General features: G+C 44.1%; 2 protein-coding genes across 17 annotated transcripts in view; one reads left to right on the top strand and one right to left on the bottom strand.

Moving 5' to 3' along the window:
* Positions 1–1,252: 1,252 nt before the first annotated feature.
* On the bottom strand, positions 1,253–10,140 carry LOC131420958 (ergosterol biosynthetic protein 28 homolog). The gene is made up of 5 exons (XM_058567416.1): positions 10,052–10,140; positions 7,280–7,443; positions 4,357–4,447; positions 1,538–1,656; positions 1,253–1,408 (listed from the first exon to the last, which is right to left on the bottom strand). Exons 2-5 carry the CDS (start codon positions 7,410–7,412, stop codon positions 1,329–1,331), a joined length of 423 nt encoding a protein of 140 aa, XP_058423399.1. The 5' UTR covers positions 7,413–7,443; positions 10,052–10,140; the 3' UTR covers positions 1,253–1,328.
* A 110-nt stretch (positions 10,141–10,250) lies between these two features.
* TTLL5 (tubulin tyrosine ligase like 5) overlaps positions 10,251–21,560 on the top strand; it is a 296,525-nt gene continuing 285,215 nt past the window's right edge. For 10 of the 16 annotated variants that reach the window (XR_009223721.1, XM_058567405.1, XM_058567407.1 and 7 more), the window contains exons 1-3: positions 10,251–10,613; positions 11,976–12,144; positions 18,745–18,851. Coding sequence is in view for 15 of the 16 variants with exons in the window: in XM_058567405.1 (XP_058423388.1) it covers positions 12,071–12,144; positions 18,745–18,851 (181 nt within the window). In the remaining variant the exon portion in view is untranslated. Of the gene's footprint in view, positions 10,670–11,975; positions 12,145–18,744; positions 18,852–21,560 lie in introns of those variants that run through there. The other 6 variants (XM_058567409.1, XM_058567408.1, XM_058567411.1 and 3 more) reach the window with 4 other exon arrangements.

Raw genomic sequence — 21,560 nt, forward strand, 5'->3', positions numbered from 1 at the left:
TGGAGGGCATCTGTCCACTCAAGCGCATTGTCCTTGGAAGTCAGTGTTCTTCTTTTCAGGGTCAGGCAGCTGTGTCTTCTGTGCTGCCTCGTGCTGTTTTCTGCCTCTGCTTTCTCAAGAATCTGTTTCTTCCTTAGGAAGAAAACAAGACAGGGTCCTGACCATTCAGTTGTGAACTCAGAATCTTGAAGGTGAGGAAGGAGAGGAGGAAGAGTTGACTTAAGAGAAATAAGCAAGTGACAAAAGGGGCTGGAGGCAGCCAGGTCCGCCTGGGTCCTGAGCTGTCCTACTCACTCTGGTGTCTTTGATTTGTGGAAAGCTGTGCTTCTCCTACGCTCGGGCTCAGAGGAGGGCACGAGTGCTCTTGGCTTAGGGGAGGTCAAAGTGCAAGGAGTGATCAGAAGAGAGAGTTTATTTATTACAAAATTTGTTACACAAACACAGCTGACCAGAAGGTCTAAAACAGCTCCGACTCTTCGAACCCTGATCCACATGTAGATACAAGGATGTGAGCCACGCTCACTCACAGAGGAGCCCTTCTCAGAAGAACTGCCTGTCCCTCGGATGGTTCAGAGTCTTGGGTCAGGCAGCAGAGAGGAGGCCAACGTGGGTGGCCGGCCCTTGACAGCAGCCCTTGGTGTCAGCTGCTCTGGGTGAGGCAGCAGCTTTAAGTTTCACAGTTCACGTGTTCCCATCACACAAGTCACATCAAGGATTGAAAATAAAAGGAAAAAGGCAGAAGGCTGGAAAAGTGATCCTGGAAGAGGTGGAGGTGGGGGAAGGGCACACAGTGGGCTTCAGAGGTGCTGGCAATTTCTTGGTCTGGATGGAGGTACAGCGTATTCACTTTAAAATGATTCTTTACATTGTACATACATGTTGTATACAACTTTGTACGCCTGTTTTATCTTAAAAATAATTAAATGTAAAAAAACCCAAAATCTATGGGGCAGGCCCGGTGGTGCAAGCAGTTAAGTGCACGCGCTCCGCTGCAGCAGCCCAGGGTTTGCCGGTTCGGATCCCAGGCGCGCACCGATGCACTGCTTGTCACGCCATGCTGTGGCGGCGTCCCATATAAAGTGGAGGAAGATGGGCATGGATGTTAGCCCAGGGCCAGTCTTCCTCAGCAAAAAAAGGGGGCTTGGCAGATGTTAGCTCAGGGCCGATCTTCCTCGCAAAAAATAAAATAATAAACCAAAATGTAAAAGGCTAGAAGTGGGTAAGGCAGCTGATGACAGAGCAGAGAAGAAGAAATTAAAGAGCAGAGAGGATGAAGGCACAGGACAGCAAAGGTGGAAGACGAAGTCTTGGAGGTGGTAGGGCTGGCCTCAGTTTCTCTTCTTCTGTCTGGATACTGGTTCTACTTCCAGGTACCGGAGCCCAACTAGCATTCCCAGGATTGAGAAACCTTGAATACAGAGAACAGAGAACAGACGTGAACACAGCGCTTTCTTAAACCCTGTGGGTCTGCTCTCCGGCACCAGCTCTAGGGCTGGGCCAGTTCCTGTGGGGGGGTCTAGGGTGGTTGGAGGCTTACTTGCCACCATCAGGGGTGCCAGGACGCCAATCGTGGGAGCCGCGGTCCCATATACGAACACCTCGGAGAGGAAGTGCCCCAGGGCGAGGAGGAAGGTCCAGAGCGTGAGGTGGTAGAGCCTGCAAGGGAGCAGACAGAAATGGGAACTGAAGGGCCTGCATGCTCAGTGCAGAGGAAAAGGAGCCGTCAGACTGGATACACACAGAGAAAAACCCAGGCAGTGACTATGGCGGAAGGAAAAGAGACTTGGTCCTGAGAAAGACCTGGCCGCTTGATCACATCAGTTTATTCTCTACTGGGGCAGAACTGAAGGTTTCAAAGGCTACACTGAGAGGAGAGTGGTCCCGGCTTCCAGAATGATCTCCAAGTCTTAGCAAGGTGGTGAAGCCAGCTACAGCAAAGCTGAGTCTGGACGATGGCAGTCCCAGGCAGTGTAGACGATTTGGGATCAGTCACGCTTACATATTCTCCTTACTCGAACTGGCTTGCCTCTGTAGTCCAAGCCCACCCGGCAGATGTTTGGCCAGGGGCTGGTCAGTGCTCCTGTCATGGATGCCACAGAATGCAGGGCCTGAACAGGGGATGAGCAGCAAGGACCTCTCTGGGCCTTTCAGATGCTCTCGCAATGTGGGCTGGTTATTTTGTGTCTTAGCCCAGGACAATGGTGAGGTGGAGGACACAGTGACAACCTCACAGGAAGAGAACTTGTTCCTCAGCTTTGATAAAGAGGTGGGGAAGAGAGAGGTTACAGGGTGATCGACCACCTGGACTGCTGGTATCTTTTTTTTAACTATGAAATTTTTAAAATTATGAAATACTTCAAACATACAAAAAATTATAGATAATAAAATACTATAATTAATCCCTATTCGACCAACACCTGCTCCATCAAATCTGAACATTTTGACATTTTTGCTTCAGATACTTTTTCCTAAGAAATAAAATATTACAGGTATCAGTTAAAGCATCCTGTGTATACTTAGCCCATCCTCCTGTCCCCCCGCCCCCTGCTCACTGAAGGAACTGATATCTTAAATTTGATTTTTGTCCTTCCTGTCCATGTTTTTACACATTTAGTAAATATGTATGTATGGGAGTTGATTTTGAGTTTCTAGTTAGGGAGGGAATAGAATCAGAGTGCACAGCAGAAGTGCATGGACCAAAGTCCCAGGCTAAATGAGGTTGGAAACAGAAGTCAGCCCTTTGCTGACTGTGCAGCTGTCCTGTGTGGGAGAAGGAGAAATGAATGGGTAATAGAGGTAAAAATAAGTCTGAGCTGTCTTTGCTCACTGCAAAAGCACAGGAAACAAAAGATATACCCCTGATCCCTATCAGCCTTTCTTCATCATGGTAAAGGTCTTTCAAATGAGTATTCAATCCTCACTCCCTCCCCGTCACTCTGAGAGGAGGACAGATACACTAGTCTCACTTCATACATGCAGAGATGGATATGCAGAGAAGGTCTATAATGAACTTGCTGCTACAAAGTTCGTTACAAACAGAACTGACACCAGAGCCCATTTTCTAGTTTTCATTTTCACGCTCCAGGCTGTTTCCACTAAACCACACTGCTTCCAGAAATACGTGTCAGTCTAGAACAAATAAACCACAGTTTTCAAGTTCAAAAGAGAAAAGTATTTTAAAAATAAAGTTGGAGAGATCGCAGGGCTAATAGCACTGCTTCAAATCCCACTGGAGTCAGTCTTCCTTGGTTTAAATTAATTGGGTCTCTAATACATAGATCTGCAAACGTGGAATGAAAATGACTACCTCCCAGGGCTCCTAGGAGGAGACTTAATCAAGTCATGTGGATGAAAGCATCTGGCATAGTAAGAGGGGTCAGTACTGTTACCGCCTCTCTTCCCCAGATGCTGAGAGTTTGGGTAAGACAGAAAAATGTTTTAGTGTGAAGTTGGCGTTGGTGGCCTCACTCAGTGACCTGAGAGAACTTTCCACTTCACTGTGGTGATGACTGTTGCTGGGAAGAGAGCTCGAGCCCCCTCCAGTGGCCCCACCAGTTACAGCATTACCTAGAGGAGGCTAGACTGCCTGCGGTTGCTCCACACTGGTCTCCTTGAGTACCTAGAGAGGCAGAATACAGGGGTGCCTGGTTCTCTGTCACCCTCAGTGACTGAGTCTGCTTAAGCGTAAAACACGTTACTTCTGGGCTGGTTTTTTCACGATCGTGATTTCTGGTCATTCCTGCTTATTGAGGAGGAATGTGAGAATAAGGTATGTGTGGGTGGCTGCTCTAAAAAAGAGCACTCCACTCTACTCCTTCAGTAGAAGAAAGGCTGATTCCTCAGTAACGAAGTAGAGGGATATGATGCAGGCCACTGGATCATCACACTACTACTTTGCTATATCAGTTCTGAAGAACTGTCAAACTTTAAAGAACCGTTAGTTCTACTATGTTTTTAGGCCTGGAAGCAATGGAACCTATTAACCTTTTATTTATCTATTTTTGTGAGGAAGATTAGCCCTGAGCTAACGTCCAACGCCAATCCTCCTCATTTTTTGCTGAGGAAGACTGGCCCTGGGCTAACATCTACTTTATATGGGACACCGCCACAGCATGGCTTGATAAGCGGCGTGTCGGTGCGTGCCCGGGATCCGAACTTGCGAACCACGGGCCGCTGCAGTGGAGCGCGCGCACTTAACCGCTACGCCACCAGGCCAGCCCCTGTTAACCTTTTATGATCCACATTCTAGGCTAATGTGTCATAATTAACAGGTCTCCAAGGGGAAGACCACAGTGAGTATGCTTAGCACCTGATTTCCAACAGAAAGATGCTAAAGCTCTTCCTTCCCTTACATACGTCTTGTTGTGGATGTCGATGGCACAGATGCAGCGAATCACTGATGAGAGCAGCGTCCAGATCCCAAAGGTCCGAGCTTGGAGGCCATTCACTGTGTATCAGAAAAAAGTAAGACTGTTGAGAAGGGGAGGAGTAGGGCTCCTTCCAAACTCCTCCCACATCACTGGTGGGTCATGGGAGGCAGAGAGCTGAGCCTGAACTCCCTCTGGCTGGGCAGAGTAGAAAGAGGCGCTGGTGCTGCACATGGAAACTAGAAGGAATGGAAGGAATTCCAGAATGAGAACTGCTCAGCTCCTCTTCAGATGTCTACAGTTGGCTGGGGGAGTCCCCAGAATAGAAACCCAACAAAGAGCCCACTTAGGCAATAACTCCTGGATGTAGTAGTGTAAGCCTCTGCACTGGAAGCCACTCGGGTGTTGAGAAAGCCCAGCAAGTCTGGATCAGGACGGGTGTAGGGCCCTGCTCGAACACGGCCTATGTGCTTTACAACAGCCATGCGTCCCTGAGGCCCCTTGTCTGGACTAGGAGCCAGCACTCATGATAACAGTCCTGGGGTTGGCCAAGGCCAAGGTATCTCGTGGGATAGCTAGCACAAAGACTGCTGCTGTCTGAGGGAACACGGGGACACTCCAGGGGGAGCTCTCATCCTTAGGAATGCAAGTCATAGAGGGATAGTCCCCCTTGGCAAGCATGCAGCCTTTGTTCCTCTGCCTACTTAAGCAAGCTTCTCTCAGGGGATGGGAGCGGTGTGCAAATCTATGTCCAGTCAGTCATCCCTGGACTCTCCCTGTACGTAAGTCCTAATAAATCTTTATGTCTCGCCTGCTGTCTCTGAGTCATTTCTTTGGTCTCTGGGCACGATACCCCACTGTCTTAGCCCACCTGGGCATGCGGCCAAACAACAGGTTTGGAGGAGTGGTGCAGAGTGGTCTGTCAATACAAGATGCCTAAGAGGTCAGCTGATGTAGGAGAGAACTCAGAAATACTGGGACCTATCTCGATACCCACATCTGGTCTTTAAGAGACCTAAGTCCCTGGGTCTTCTCCTGAATCCAGATCTATATTATTTGAACAGAGCCCAAACCAGGCTGGTTTCCTGTGCATGTGGTAGTGGGACAACGCACTGTTTCTTTGGTGTTTTCCGAGGCCACAGTGCTCTTGGTGGCTTTGTTCTGATACTGCTGTATTAAATATCTTGTCCTGAAAGTATGGATCATATTCTACTGTAATAGTGGTTCTTGAGCCTGGCGTTTATTAGAATCAACTAAAGAAGTTTTATAAAATTACCAAGACCTGGGTACCAGACCAATTAAATCATACTCTGGAGGTGGGCCATGGGCATAAGTATTTTCTATAACTCTCTCCCTGGGTGACTGTAACGTACAGCTGTTGATCTAAGCCATCCAGTGGTCAGGAATCTCAAAATAGTGAAAGCAAAGATGCTTCCTGTGCTGGTCTATCAAGCAAGGGAAATTTCAAGGGACAAGACTGAAAATGGAAAGGTCTATTAATGTTTACTTAGGCTTTAAGGATTTTCCAGCTTTTGGAAAACTAGACAGTGATACGAGTTGCACAACCCTGAAGACCTTTAGATGGTAGTAAGGTGAGAAAAAATTACATCTGCCAACCAAATATCTAGGGGTTAGCCCTGGAGATCAACATTCTTTATAAACCAATTTGATAGCTTTTCTGATGAAAAGACTGAGGAAATTTCTCTACTTAGTGAGATATGAAAATGGAATATTTCAACAACCCAAACGAGATTAGACATCAGGTGAAATTCTACGGAATGCTCCAGAGCACGGCTATGACCAGCAGAGAACCCTGACAGCCCCCAGATCACGAGGGAGGAGGCAGGCTCTACTCTGGGCTGGAGACAGACAGACAGACACACATAGTTGTTTTGCTGAGCTACATGCCCTTCAAGCAAGTCACATGACCACTGGGCTTTTCTGTCTCTACTTGAATTCAAAGGGCTACACCAAATGACCTAAAATCCCGTGAATCTATACAGGGTTCGTGGACCACCAGAAGGCAGCGTTTGAGGGTGAAAAAGTGGAATTGTCCTGCCCAGCTTTCCAGGTTCTTGACTCCTACTGTATTTGAGCTTTGTTCAAAATGAGCCGTAGCCTACTTAGTTTCATTTTATACACAGATGTTGCGGAAAATGAGCTAGGTCAGGGCCTGAATCTGGGTTAGCTATAAATGTGACACGGATTCGTCAGCGCTGTGAGGTGGTGCTGCAGCTCAAACGACCCCCCGCAGCAACGCAAGGGAGTGTGAGCTGAAACGTGAAGATGCCCTCAGCAGAGGCTCAGGAAGCTGGGAAAGGCCACCGTGGGCCTTCGGGAGCTTCACTCTGGGAGACCAACTTGGAGGGATTTGGGTACCTTCTCAGGGCCCAGGTCACGGTTTGGGAAGACCTTGGATTAGGAACTCTCCATCTGCAACATGGAATATAACCACGTGGGCCGTGACCTGATTTCTGAAGAGGGCTGGATAACATGCAGAGCTTCCTCATGGCTTTCCAGCGGGGCCTCACAGAGTCACCAAGGACCTCTATTTCCTCACTTGTGTGTGTAATGCTTTCTGTACAGACTAATTACCTAGGGCAGTGTGAAATGGATGAAAGGGTGTTCAGAGAAGCCAGGGGGAAAGGGGCCAAGTGCTCTCCACAGTCTTTATTCCAGTGGTTGCCAAAGGCTAGATTAGGCAGCATCAGAATCACCTGGGAAGTTTTTAAAAAACAGCACCCAGGGCCCCACCCAGGGGGTCAAAGTTTCAGTAGATAGGTTGGGAGAGGGAAATTGGCCCCTGTGCTTTGTTTGTTGGTAAGTCTTCTAGGTTATTCTGATGTACAGCTGGGTCTGGGAACGACAATTTAGGCCACTCGCACAAAGGATGCATTTCTTCAATTTCTTACCGAGGTCTGGCTTGCCGGTGTAGAGCTTTTCATAGAGAAAGGTGTGGTCTCGGAAGCTCTGTAACGTGTTCCCCATGGCTATGATGGAGACCATAACCAGCCAGCTTCGCAACACATTCAGGAAACGGCTCATGGCTCCCCTCACACCAGACAGGGCTTCTTGCCTTGGAAACAAAGGCAGAGGACATGAGACAACAGATGGTTAGTCTACTGCAACCATAAGCTCTCTCACCTCCGTAGTTAACCTGTGCCCCACTCATGAGGGCTGTACTGACCTTACTTGATCAATCACTTCACAAATTCCTCTCCAAGTCCTCTAGGATCTTCCACCCCCAGGGATTTTTCTTTCCTTTTTTTTTTTTTGGTGAGGAAGATTGGCCCCGAGCTAACATCTGTTGCCAATCTTTCTCTCTCTCTCTCTCTTTTTTTTTTGCTTGAGGAAGATGGTCCCTGAGCTAATATCTGTGTCAATCCCCCTCTATTTTGTATGTGGGACACCACCACAGCATGGCTTGATGAGCGGTGTGTAGGTCCACCCCTGGGATCTGAACCTATGATCCCTGGGCTGCCGAAGTGCAGTGCTCGAACTTAACCAATACGCCACTGGGCTGGCCCCCACCCCCAGTGATCTTGACACACTTCCCTTACTTCACAAGGTTAGCACACTGCCTTTGAATATCTACCTTAAACCAAAATGTGCTGAAGTTTACCCAGAGTGAAAAGGCTCAATAATGCAGTGGGTGGAAATGACAACAGCAGTGGAAAAAATGGAGAGAAGAAAGGGAACAGTTGTACAAATATTACTATAAAATAACACATGGACTTCTGTGCAAGACTTACAGAAACTGGTCTCAATATTTAGTCACACTAATAGTAATGAACCAACATTATACTCTGCAGTAAGTGGCACAGGACTTATTTTTGTCTAAGCAATTTCTCCAAAATACTAGCCTAAATCAGAACTTTTTCTCTTGGCTGGAGTCAGTCAGTCCTCTTCCATCTTTACTTGTAGCCTGGTTTGTCACGCCATTCCTTTGTAATGCGAGTGGCTCAAATCTGCTAACAGATACCTGCCTGGCTACCGACGAAAGATCCCTCCAAGCACAGAGAAGCCTTATGCATTTGAGTGGAACCTATGGTGTTAGGCCCATATTTACATCCTCGGCTCTTCTCTACTCTGGTTCTCAGGTACACCATGCTCCATAAACTAGAACAATCTAAAAGTTAAAAATAAATAAACTGCTGTGACTTGAGAACTAGTAAGAAAATTACATGGAGAAGGAAACAGCAATATTGGTGTTGGGTTACAAGAGAAATGATAATAGCTTACAGTTATTGAGCACTCATGTGTGCCATGCAGTGCAAGCACCTAACATATATTATCTCATTTAATCCTTAAACAAGGTAGGTAGGCACTATTAATATTTACATTTTTACAGAAGAGGGTTGGCACAGAGAGGTTAAGTGATTTGCTTGAGGTTACACAGCTAATATATGGCAGAGCTGAGATACATGGTCTGTTGGGCTTGGTATTGCAATACTGCCTCACTGAGAATACTTTGATGAAGTTTCCATTTTTGAGGAAGACAAGCAGACCATATCCATTTCTGTCTTCAAGTTGTGTAGAAGATACAACTAGGTTACATACTTTTTGTTTAAAAAAAAAATAAAAGCTTAGATCAAACCTTGGTGAGCACTGATTTCAATCAGCTTGATTTCAATAAAATCCTTGCAGATAAAGAATCTAATAATGGAATTACTTCTTCCCAACTTCATTATGTCTTTTTGGCCCACAGTTTATCTGTTTTGGGTTAACTTCTTGGGCCTGAAGTGGTGATAAACCGTCAGGCCTCCTTTGTCACTGTGGCGGCAGGAGTCTCAGGAGGGTCCTACACTACCAGCTGAAACAGATATTAAAGTCAGCAATGGCTCTAGACAGTGAGAAGCATCAAAAAGCAAACAAAAATGAGCTCTAGAGGAGGATGGGTGAATAGATGACACCTTCAGGGACGGTGGCTCACAAAAGGGGACTTTGTCCAAGTCCACAGAGAACAGGGCTCTACTGGCAGGTGCAGCATGGGCCAGGATCCCTCCATCCTCCTTAATTTCTCACCCTCCCTCAATAGGAGACTCAGGCTCTTTCCTCCCAGGGTCAGAAAAGCTCCATGGATGGTCCCCTCTTTGACAGATCTTATGTCCATTTCACAGAAGGTCTTAGAAATCCCAACACATAGCTGATGAAGGCAGAACCTGATTACTCTTCTGCACTGCTCTTCCAATCCCTCAACACCATCTCCCTAAAGCTTGAGGGCCTCCTAGAATATCCAACAGCTATTCTCAAATTTTGCCCTGGCCCAGCCCAGCAAAGGTGTGGTGTTAAGACTAGAGTCAGGAGAGAGAGATTCCTCTCCTGATCCTACCATTTAGTAGCTGTGTGACCCTGGGCAAGGAAGTTACACGTTACACTCTAGGTTTCCTCACCTGCAAAATGGAGATGAAAAATAATAATTACATGAGCAAGTGGAGGTTGCACCGTGCTAGGCTCACAGTGGCCGCTCATTAGTTCATCCATTCAATCGTTCCCCGAACCTACCAAGCCTTCATCTTCCTAGCTCCCCCTTCTCGTGGTCTCTCGAACCTCTTTTCACTCAAAAGATTGCCTTCCAGGTATCTTCCTTCCATCCCACCTCCATTTTTCCAGACGCTCTGGAACCTTTCAATCAGATGCCACACACACCCCTACATCCGTCTTCTTCCCCACTTTCTCCTTACCTGGCGACTGTAGCCCCAACCCAGCAGCAGCTGCTGCAGCAGCAAATAAGCTGCCCCAAGACCGCTCCAGCCGGAGACCACCTGAGCCATTTGTCCGCGCCCCCGCCCTCACCCGGCTCCAGGATTGGGTCGTTTCCGTCTGTCCTCGCTGTGATTGGCTGTCCCGGTTCTGCTCGAGCAGGAGATGGGGCGTGAACCCCTTACTGCCAATCAGCGGTTGCCGCTGCCCAAGCCCTATCTCCGGGACGCCGCTCACGCAGTGAACCATCCTGTCTAGAGAGGCGGATGAACTCCGGTTTCGAAGTCCACCTTTTAGGGGCGGAGGAAAAAAGAGCGGCACAAAGAAGTCGAGTCTCTTCCGCTGAGAGGAGGGCTCTGCGACCGCGCTGCGCCGCGCCGCCGTGACGACATCCTTCCGCGCCCGAAGCCGAGCGTCCTCAGCGGCGGGTGGCGGGCGCCTGCGCAGTGGCTCCGAGCGGGCGGTTGCTTGTTGGTTGTTGTAGTAACGGGGGAAGCAGCCGTCGGCGGCGGCCGTGAGCCCGGCTGGGGAAGGAGGACGGAGGTAGGCGAAGAGCGCGATCCCCGCCTGCCTGCCCGAGCCATGGGAAGATGAGACGGGTAAGCGCCTGCATCCGCGCGCCCCCCTGCCGAGGGAGGTGCGCTCCTGGGTCTGGGCGGCCCCGGCGGCTGCGCTTCCCTCTGAGTCCGGGAGCAGCTGGTGGCTTCCGGGCGCGCCGGGCTGAGTCGCGGCGGCGGAGTCGCCCGGTCCTTCCCCTGGGGAGCATCTGCGACCTGCCTGGGGTTGGGGTGAGCCGAGGTGGGGCTGAGGGGCTGATCCCGTTAGGGCGAGGACGCTCCTGGGGCGAGTGTCCTTAATCTTCTTCCGATCGTCCCGTCTGTCCCCGCTCTGCAGGCGGCCTGGGACGGGTCGGCACCCCTTCCTCGCTTGCAGATTTTGTTTTGCTTCAGCTTAAAGGACATCCCAGCATTTTGGGAGAGATCGAGAAATCCCGTTGGGAATCCTCGGAAGAACGCTTTTGAGGTTGTTAGATCTTCAGCCCATTCCGCTGAAGATCTGTAGGGATCGTTATTGGGATTGGCGTTTTCTTGTCCTGTTTACAGTCTAATCTTATTGTGTATATGAATGGATAGAAAAGGTTTGGAAAGATTGACATCAGGTGGTTATCTCTGAGTAATGTGATTATGGTCATTTAAATAAATATTTTCGTTTTCTTTTTCTGTCATTTCTATTCGTTCCTCAAACACACGTAATGAACATGTACTTTTTCCCTATGGAAAAAGTATTTTAGGTTAGAAATATCTTAATTTCTCATCTATTTGAGATTCGGATTATAGTTTCTGATTTTTAGTAAGAGAGAATAAGTTTTGAGTGTTTGGAAGGACAGTTTTTTCCCCAGCTATTTATGACCTCGATTGAAGAGAACTATATTAATCTTTTGGTTCCATGGTTGAATTTATTTTAGTGGAAAGATGAGGGCATTTTATCTGTGTGCTTGTCATAGAGTCTAAAATATTTTCAAGGATCTTAAATCTTGAGTTTTTATTTTTAACCTAGGTCAGGTTTTTCTAGCAAGCAGTCTGTTTTTGGTTGTCATCTACTTACCTCAGACTTACCGAAAAGTTAAGTAAGTCTGTCCTTTTGGTGCATGTTAGATATAGTATATAAAAGAAAAATGAGAAACTCGAACTTAATAACAGCTCTTTAAATACATAGAGGACAGACCGTATGTTTGGAAAATAATCCTGATTTTTCTGGTGTATGTGAGGGACTGTGATAGAAGGAAAGCTTCTAGAGGCTGGGCACCGTTTAGGTAGATATTCATTTTTATTACTTGAAGATTATCAGCAATAATCAACAAATAGACAACTGTATTATGTTTCAGATCATTTGGCTTTCTTATAGGAAACTGTGCCACCCAAATTGATTGATCCAGTGAATCTGCAAGGAAAGGTCTCTGAGGCCCCCGTCTGCTGACTGTATGACAACCCCTAAAGGAAATGCCAGTCGTGATGGCCCGGGACCTGGAGGAAACAGCATCATCCTCAGAGGATGAGGAGGTGGTAAGCCAAGAGTAAGTAATAACAAGCCTGCTTTTGACCTTTTGCCTCTAGGATGGAAAATAGTTCTCTTTTACTCATATACTCTTTTACCGAATATCCTTCCTTTAGTATTGTCTGCCCCTGGTTTTAGCTTCTATCCATGATCTAATTCAAGATCTTATTGGGTTCCCAACAGCTAACTGACATGAGATAAGGCTCTGGGCTCATAAGTGAACTTGGGCTCATGAATGAACATCGGTTCTAGATGGTGCAGGTAGTAGCTCTTAGTAAAAGCTCTTAATCAGAGCTCCTACCATAGGAGATTTTGAAATTTTTAGATTTTGAAGAAAAATAGATCTCTAAACTCTGTGACATTGGTTCTGTTATTTTCTCAAAAGCCTTTACAGTGATGGAATGATGATAATATAGAGAGGTTAGGTGACTTCCCAGAGTAACTGTGGGGCAGGACATTGGAATTCTGTAGCCTATGCTGTGTCTATTGGACCATGTTGCTTTCCTGAGTTCTTTTAGGTAAGAGTCATGTTTCTTGATTGCTGGATTCTCATGATAATAAAAATGAATGATAGTGATAAGTGCAGCTGCTGTAGATGATGGTAGGGACTTGAACTACTGTATCTCATTTAATCTGAAGATATTTTTGTTCCCACTTTATTAAACTCAGTCTCAGAAATATCAGAGTACTTCTTTAGGGACACATAGAGTAAGTGAAGGATTGAAAACTAGTGACCTAGTTTTCCTGGATTTTGAAGCTCTTCCCTATTTTGCCTCCTTTAACATTATTACTTGGGGCCGGCCCCATGGCTTAGCAGTTAAGTGCTCACGCTCTGCTCCTGGTGGCCCGGGTTCGGATCCCGGGCGTGCACTGACGCACTGCTTTTCTGGCCATGCTGAGGCCGCGTCTCACATACAGCAACTAGAAGGATGTGCAACAATGACATACAACTCTCTACTGGGGCTTTGGGGGAAAAAAGAAAAAAGGAGGAGGATTGGCAATAGATGTTAGCTCAGAGCCGGTCTTCCTCAGCAAAAAGAGGAGGATTGGCATGGATGTTAGCTCAGGGCTGATCTTCCTCACAAAAAAAAACAAAAACAAAAAAACATTATTACTTGACACAGAGAACAAAGAGAGAGACTGGCTTAAAGTTAAGATTAGTTTTTAAGATTCTCTGTGAGTCCCCTTGGATATGTGTGTGTTGTCTAACCTGAGAAATGGGGATAATATCTCCCAGGCTATTTTGTAGGGCTATGCTTAGGATCAAATAGAAGAATGTGTCTGAAATTACTTTGTAAATTATAAAGTGTGCTACAAATGTAAGGCATTATTCTAACTGGCTTTAGTATTGAATGTAAAGAGGACTTTTTATTATAAAGTGGAAGATGCCATTATTTAATATGACTTGAAAAAAATTATTGAAGCATTAAGAAAGCTTTGAAGAAAGGCTTCTTATCACTGGTAGGTTGCAGAACGTAATAGAGACTTGACAATATATTTGGGTCGTTCTTATTCAAGATAATTAAATGGATAATTCCCTCTGGCCACTTTGCCTTCTCATGACTTTTGCGCTCTGTGTGCTGCCTCTTACCCATTTTACAAAATTTTTAACTTCTGCTGAAAGCATCCGTCTTTCTGATTTCAAGATCATTTTTTTACTTGTGAATATCTCTCTAAATAGTGGGCTTGGAGGTTAGGCCCAACAAGTATGAGGTTGAACTGTATAAAATTGCCATTTTGGTAGGCAATGAATGAATAGATGCTTTATGCTTTAGATCACCTTAGATCCAGGGATTCTTAACCTTTTTAATGCCGTGGATCCCTTATCAGAATAGTATTTTTAAGTGCTTAAAATAAAATACATATTACAAAGAATACTAATTACATTGACATGCAGTTGTCAAAATTAAAAAAACAAACTTGCGATATAGAAATATGTGCTTTCTTATGGCTACATTAATTAACAAGATCATTCATGTAAAACATGGGAAAGTTAGATTTTATTTTCTGAAGACAGCAGCATGAAGACTGTTTTTGCTTAGTTTGCATAAAATCATCACACTCTGGGGTGGTCTTTGATTAACACTTATAAGTGGGGAATACTGGGAAGCATCATAGATGTCTGGACCACCAATGTGAGATGTGACCATTTGGTGGCTTGAGGCAGAGTTGCCAGATCATTGTCCAGCCTCATCACAGCAGAGGAGGACGACTGTGATCACAGGTGATCTAGTGGCAAGTTTAATATCTACCATAACTTAGAGGTAGTGATAAATGTAAATGACATTTTGAGATATCAACAACTGTAAAATGGTATAAAAAATCTATAATTTCAGATACAGTCAGTGACACAGATAACGCTAATACTGCTGTGCTTTGTTGCCTATATTCATAATTGAGAAATGTTAAATTTGTAGTAGAAGTTAGTAAAAATGAAGGTATAATCCCCACTATCCCCACAATCCAAGTTCATGGACCTTTTGCTCTTCTTCTTTTCAAACTCCTGCTGTTGATTTTTGACTGTTAATCTCATTCTGTCAGCTTATGTCTTGTCTATCAGACACTTGTTTTATGCATTAGGAATCTTAAGTCAGTCTTGTTCACACTTGGAGCAGTAGGCTAACATTTAAAAAGTCTTGGGGGGGCCCTGTGGCTTAGCGGTCAAGTGCTCGCGCTCCGCTGCTGGCGGCCCGGGTTCAGATCCCGGGCGTGCACCGACACACTGCTTCTCCGGCCATGCTGAGGCCGTGTCCCACATACAGCAACTAGAAGGATGTGCAGCTATGACATACAACTATCTACTGGGGCTTTGGGGGGAAAAAAAGAAATAAATAAAATTTTAAAAAAATAAATAATAAAAAAAAAATAGTCTTGGAAGTTAGAAAGTCTTAAATCATCTAAGGATGTTGATTGGATCCAAAGATCATGGACATCTGTTAGATCTGCTCAGATCCCTAGGCCGTATTAAAGTATTAATGCCTTGCAATCCTGGACTTCAGGGCTAGAAACTGTGCAGTCCTTGTTTTGCATGGCATTAATTCAAATAATAAATGTAAAGGGGCTCTTTTTGTATATTTTGCTTGGAGATGCCAAATACAAATTTATAAATAGATTTGGAAACTTTCATAAAAGGATTTGATGTCCGATTTCTTTAGTCATGGAAAAAATAGTAACTTTAATTCCTATCATAAAAGCTGGCTTTAGGGGCCAGCCTGGTGGTGTAGCGGTTAAGTGCGCGTGCTCCGCCGCCAAGGCCCAGGGTTCGGATCCTGGGCGTGCACCGATACACCGCTTGTCAAGCCATGCTGTGGTGGCGTCCCACATAAAGTGGAGGAAGATGGGCACGGATGTTAGCCCAGGGCCAGTCTTCCTCAGCAAAAAGAGGAGGATTGGGAACAGATGTCAGCTCAGGGCTCATCTTCCTCACAAATAAAAAAGAAAAAGCTGGCTTTATATCAGTTCAAAAGATCATCAGCATTTACATGGAAAAAATAAAAGAGCATCAACAAATGATTATACAGTGAGTGCTACAGGATTTTAGAGAAGGAAGGCATCACTGTGGCTGGAGGAGCTGGGGAAGGCTCCATGGAGGTGGTGAGACGGGCTGGGCCTTGAAGAGTGGGATTAAATGGACAGAGAAGTGGGGAGGGCATTTCCAGCAGGGATGTTGGTATGAGTCAGGCATAGAAGCTTTGAGTTATGCAAGCTGGATCCCAGTTGAGTTATGCAGGCTGGATCCCAGGAGTGAATAATATATATTCCTCATGAAATTGCTTCTTAAAAATCAAAACATTCCTAGGCTTTCAATAAAGTGAACCATAAAACTGGTCTACTTCAGTAATTAATGATTCACATCCTTTGTCTTTTCATGACTCTAAATGCATATTTTCTTAATATATACTAGTTTCTGGTGTGAATGAAAATGTAAGGTCCCAATTTTCCAGTTTCCTAATCATTTTGAATCTTTCCCTTTAGCACCACCTGGTGGGCGCATGATTTTCATGACAATTTAGCATCTGCCTTCAATGTGTTTTAGTTGACCTTACTGAATTAATAATTCGTTGACTACCTCTTTTATCTTTTCATAGCTTGTAAGTGGAAAGATTTCTCTGTCAGAGATTTGGCTTTCCACAGACAGTATGGTTAGGGCCTTGGCTCTTCTCAGCTGTGTGTCTGTTTACAGTTATGCATCGCTTAATGATGGGGATACATTCTGAGAAATGTGTCATTAGGTGATTTCATCGTGTGAACATCATAGAGTGTACTTACACAAACCTAGATGGTATAGCCTACTACACGCCTAGGCTGTATGGTACTAATCTTATGGGACCATCATGGTATATGCAATCTGTCGTTGACCAAAACGTCGTTAGGCAGTGCATGACTGTATTGTGTTCCTGACTCTTGTCAGACATTTTTAACATGTGGCCGTAATCCATTGTTTGTGAGTGCTAAGGCACAGTGGTGCCAGGTCGTAGCTAGTGCTAGATTGAAAAGGAACTTTGGATAGTTTCCAAAGTTTCTGACCAAGACTTGGTAATTTAGGCTGCTTGCCTGTTATTTCTCTACCCTCTGACTAAGAAATATAGTGGAAAAATTAGAGTTGGAAGAGATCTTAGGAATCATCTGGCCCCATGCCCACATTTTACAGGTGTTTAAGAGTAAAAAGCATGCAAACTACAGAAAAATCCTTCTTGCTAAAAAATACACCTCATGGGGGCCGGCCCTGTGGCTTGGTGGCTAAGTGCGTGCGCTCTGCTACTGGCGGCCCAGGTTCGGATCCTGGGCGTGCATTGACGCACCCCTTCTCCGGCCATGCTGAGGCCGCGTCCCACATACAGCAACTAGAAGAATGTGTGACTATGACATACAACTATCTGCTGGGGCTTTGGGGAAAAAAAGGAGGAGGATTGGCCATAGATGTTAGCTCAGAGCTGGTCTTCCTCAGCAGAAAGAGGAGGATTAGCATGGATGTTAGCTCAGGGCTGATCTTCCTCACAAAAAATAAATAAGTAAGTAAATAAATAAATAAATAAATAAAAATAAAATAAACTTTAAAAAATGCACCTCACAAATGGGCATTATCACCCAAGTCAGAGAGCAAGAACAATTAGCATCCACATTCCATTTCTAGAAAACAGGAGATGAACTAGGTGTGGTGTTCTTTGCTTTCCTCACTAAAAGGCTTTTGGCAGCTCATGCCAAGTGTAAAGGCTGCCTTACTTCTAAGATTGGTAGCCTGGCAGCCTGTGTATTCAAATTGTGGATCTTTTTCAACTTGGGCTGGGAGAGTCTGACTTGGCCCTGAGATTTGTGATATGGCGTTTGTTAAGGGGTGTGGTCATGTGAGTTTCTGAGAGCATCCTGAATCTTGGCTAAATGGATTGTATTCCATTTAAGGAATTGATTAGCTTAAGTTCCCAAAGAGTTGAGTGTAAGGTGATCCATATGCAGAACATCACCGAAATGTGACTAGGGAGATGGAAGAGTAGAAAGAACATAGACACTTGAATTCAAATACCTGTTCCCTTACTTAACCAGCTGTATAACCTCGGGCAAATTACTTAACCTCTCTGAGACAACTTTGTTCCCATTCATAGTGCGGCAAGAGGATTAAGTGAGGTGACATGTAAAAGCTCTTAGTTTAATTCCTGGCACATAGAAGGGACTCAATTCGTTTCTTTCCCTTTCTACCTTCCCGCATTAAGGAGGTTGAAGATTTTCCTAATCTGTGAGTAAATATACATGTGTCTAAGATTGATTAATCTGAGATTTCCTGAGGATAGGGACAGAGAATAAAGTCAGAGGTCCTTTTCTGAAGGAAAATGTCTATTGTTCCATTTAGTATAGGCTTTCTTGAAAATATGTGGTTTTAATTGGGAAACTTGTATTAGTTTAGAGTTCCTAGCTCAGAATCTTAGGATGGGCCATCAAATTGGCTTAAAAAGGAACTATAGGGTGTAAAAGGGGTATATAAATTATTGTGAATATATTAGTTAGCATTCTTTATGTGTGCTGGGGAGTAAAGTGTCCTAAATAATAAAGGGAATTTATTTACTCATATTTAGGAAAGGCTTGATTCTGCAACTCCGTATTTGCCGCTCAGGATCTCACTTCTCTCATTCTTTCATTCAGGCTCCACTGACTTCCTCTTCTACCAAAGCTCCATGCTCTCCTCTCCAGGTCACGAAATGACAATTGCACTTCCAGACCTCTCATGCCCTTACACCACCAAGGGGAAGAGAGGCCATCTCTCCTGTAGCTGCTATAGAAGAGAAAGAAAGCATCGCTTTCTCAGAGGGTCTCACAACCTGTCTCCTGACACTCACTGGCTCCGATTGGTTTATGTGTTCATCCCTGAACCAGTCACTATAACTGGGGGGTGGAATACCTTGATTGGCTGAAACCAGTCAAGGCCTATCCCTGGAGCAGGGATGGAATTAATCTTAAACAAACCACATGCTTAAGAATGGGAGAGTAATGGTTTCCCAAAGGACGTTTGGGATTCTTATTCCAAAAGGAGGGGAAAGTTGCTAAGCAGCAAACCGCAGTGATCTGCTTCAGCCGGTAATTCAGATTTTGAGCTGTGAATTAATAAAGCCTTTTGTTACGGTTGCAGGGATCATCCATGTATCATGTGGACTGGAGGCTGCAGGAGAATTCCAGTTTTGGTGTTCCATGCTGATGCTATTCTGACAAAGGACAACAATATTCGAGTAATTGGAGGTGGGTATGACCTCCCCACAGAGGGCAGGGCTGGGCGTGGCCCTGAGAACCTTGTCTTGCAGAAATTGATATCCCATATAGATAGAGAAAGGGCCTTGGCCATGAGAAAATCTACTGATTTGTTATGCTTGAAAGGATTAAGATTTCTTTGGTTGTTTTCTGCATATTAAATTTTTTTGTGTGTGTGAGGAAGATCAGCCCTGAGCTAACATCCATGCCAATCCTCCTCTTTCTCCTCTTTTTGCTGAGGAAGACCGGCTCTGAGCTAACATCTATTGCCAATCCTCCTTTTTTTTCCCCCAAAGCCCAAGTAGACAGTTGTATGTCATAGGTGCACATCCTTCTAGTTGCTGTATGTGGGACGCGGCCTCAGCATGGCCGGAGAAGTGGTGGGTTGGTGCACGCCTGGGATCCGAACTCGGGCTGCCAGTAGCGGAGCGTGCACACTTAACTGCTAAGCCGTGGGGCTGGCCCTATTAAGTTGTTTTTCCTCTCTGATTTTTTTTTTCAGAATTATGTGTACATGTATTTATTTATTGTTATTTTTTTAATTGTGATAAAGTACACATAACAAAATTTACCATTTTAACCATTTTAGAGTGTACGACTCAGTGGCATTTAGTACATTCACAGTGCTGTGCAACCATCACCACTGTCTAGTTCCAGAACATTTTCATCATCCCAAAAGTAAACCCGGTACCCAATAAGCAGTCACTACCCTTTCTCCCTTGTCCCCAGTACCTGGCAATCACTAATCTACTTTCTGTCTGTATGAATTTTCCTATTCCAGATATTTCATATATAGACCCATACAATATGTAGCCTTTTGTGTCTGGCTTCTCTCACTTAGCATAATGTTCTCAAGGCTTATCCATATTGTAGCATGTATCAGTACTTCATTCCTTTTTATGGCTGAATAATATCCCATTGTGTGGGTTTGCCACATTTTGTTTATCCATTCGTCAGTTGATGGATGGTTGTTTCTACCTTTTGGCTATTGTAAATAGTGCTGCTAAGAACATTCATGAACAAGGTTTTGTTTGAACACCTGTTTTCAATTTCTTTGTGTATATACCTAGGAATGGAGTTGCTAGGTTGTATGGTAATTCTATGTTTAACTTATTAAGGCACTTCCAGAGTTCCTTAACTGTCACTTAACTTATTAAGTGACTGCAGCGTTCCCACCAACAATGTATGAGAGTTCCAATTTCTCCACATCCTCACTAACACTTTTTATTTTCTGTTTTTTGATTATAGCTATGCTAGAGGGTGTGAAGTGGTCTCTTATGGTGGTTTTGATTTGTATTTCCTTAATGACTTGTAACAGTGAGCATCTTTTCATGTGCTTATTAGCTATTTGTATATCTTCTTTGGAGAAATGTCTATTCAAGGCTTTTCCTATTTTATAATTGAGTTGCTTGTATTTTTGTTGTTGAGTTATGAGTTCTTTATACATTCTGGATGCAAGACCCTTATCAGATATATAACTTGTAAATAGTTTTTTCCATTCTGTGGTTTGTCTTTTCACTCTCTTGATAACGTTCTTTCCTCAGCAAGTTTTTCATTTTGATGATGTCAGTTTATCTATTTTTTCTTTTGTTGCTTATGCTTTTGGTGTCATATCTAAGAAACCATTACCTAACCCAAGGTCATGATCCCTATGCTTCTAAGAGTTTTATAGTTTAAGTTCTTATATTTAGAGCTAAATGATCTTTGATCCATTTTGAGTTAATATTTTTATATAGTGTGAGATAAGGGTCCACCTTCATTCTTTTGCATGTGAATACCCAGTTGGATTAGTTGAGGAGACCGTTCTTTCCCTGTTGCGTAGTCTTGGCACTGTTGTTCAAAGTCAGTTGACCACAGATGTATGGGTTTATTTCTGGACTCTTAATGTTCCATTGATCTCTAGTACATTTATCCTTATACCAGTGCCATATTGTTTTAATTACTGTACCTTTATACTAAGTTTTAAAATTGGGAAGTGTAAGCCTTCTAACTTTGTTCTTCTTTTTCAGAATTTTTTGGCTGTTCAGTGTCCCTTGCAATTCCATTGAATTTTAGGATCAGCTTTTCCACTTCTGTGAAAAAAGGCTGTTGGGATTTTGATAGGGAGTGCGTTGAATCTGTAAATCACTTTTGGAAGTATTGCCATCTTAATGTTAAGTCTTCCAGTCCATGAATATAGGATGTCTTTCCATTTATTTGGGTCTCCTTTAATTTCTTTAGCAATGTTTTATATTTTTCGGTGTATAAGTCTTGGACCTGCTTGGTTAACTTTATTCCTAAATGTTTTATTCTTTTTGATGCTATGTATTATAAATGGAATTATTTTCTCAATTTCATTTTTGGATTGTTCATTGCCAGTGTGTAGAAATACAATTTATTTTTGTATATTGATCTTGTATCCTGAAACCTTGCTTAACTCATTTATTAATAAGCTCTAATAGTTTTTTTGTGTGTGTATTTTTTAGGATTGTCTACATACAAGATCATGTCATCTGAAACAGAGATTTGACTTGTTCCTTTCCAACCTGAATGCTTTTTATTTCTTTTTCTTGCCTAGTTGCTCTGACTAGAACTTTCAGTACAATTTTGAATAGAAGTGGTGAAAGTGGGCATCTTTGTCTTGTTCCTGATCTTAGGGGGAAAGCTTTCAGTCTTTTACCATTCATTGTATTAGCTGTGGCTTTTTCGTAAATGTCGTTT

The sequence above is a fragment of the Diceros bicornis genome, chromosome 24 (assembly GCF_020826845.1).
Source record: "Diceros bicornis minor isolate mBicDic1 chromosome 24, mDicBic1.mat.cur, whole genome shotgun sequence".
Taxonomy (NCBI): domain Eukaryota; kingdom Metazoa; phylum Chordata; class Mammalia; order Perissodactyla; family Rhinocerotidae; genus Diceros; species Diceros bicornis.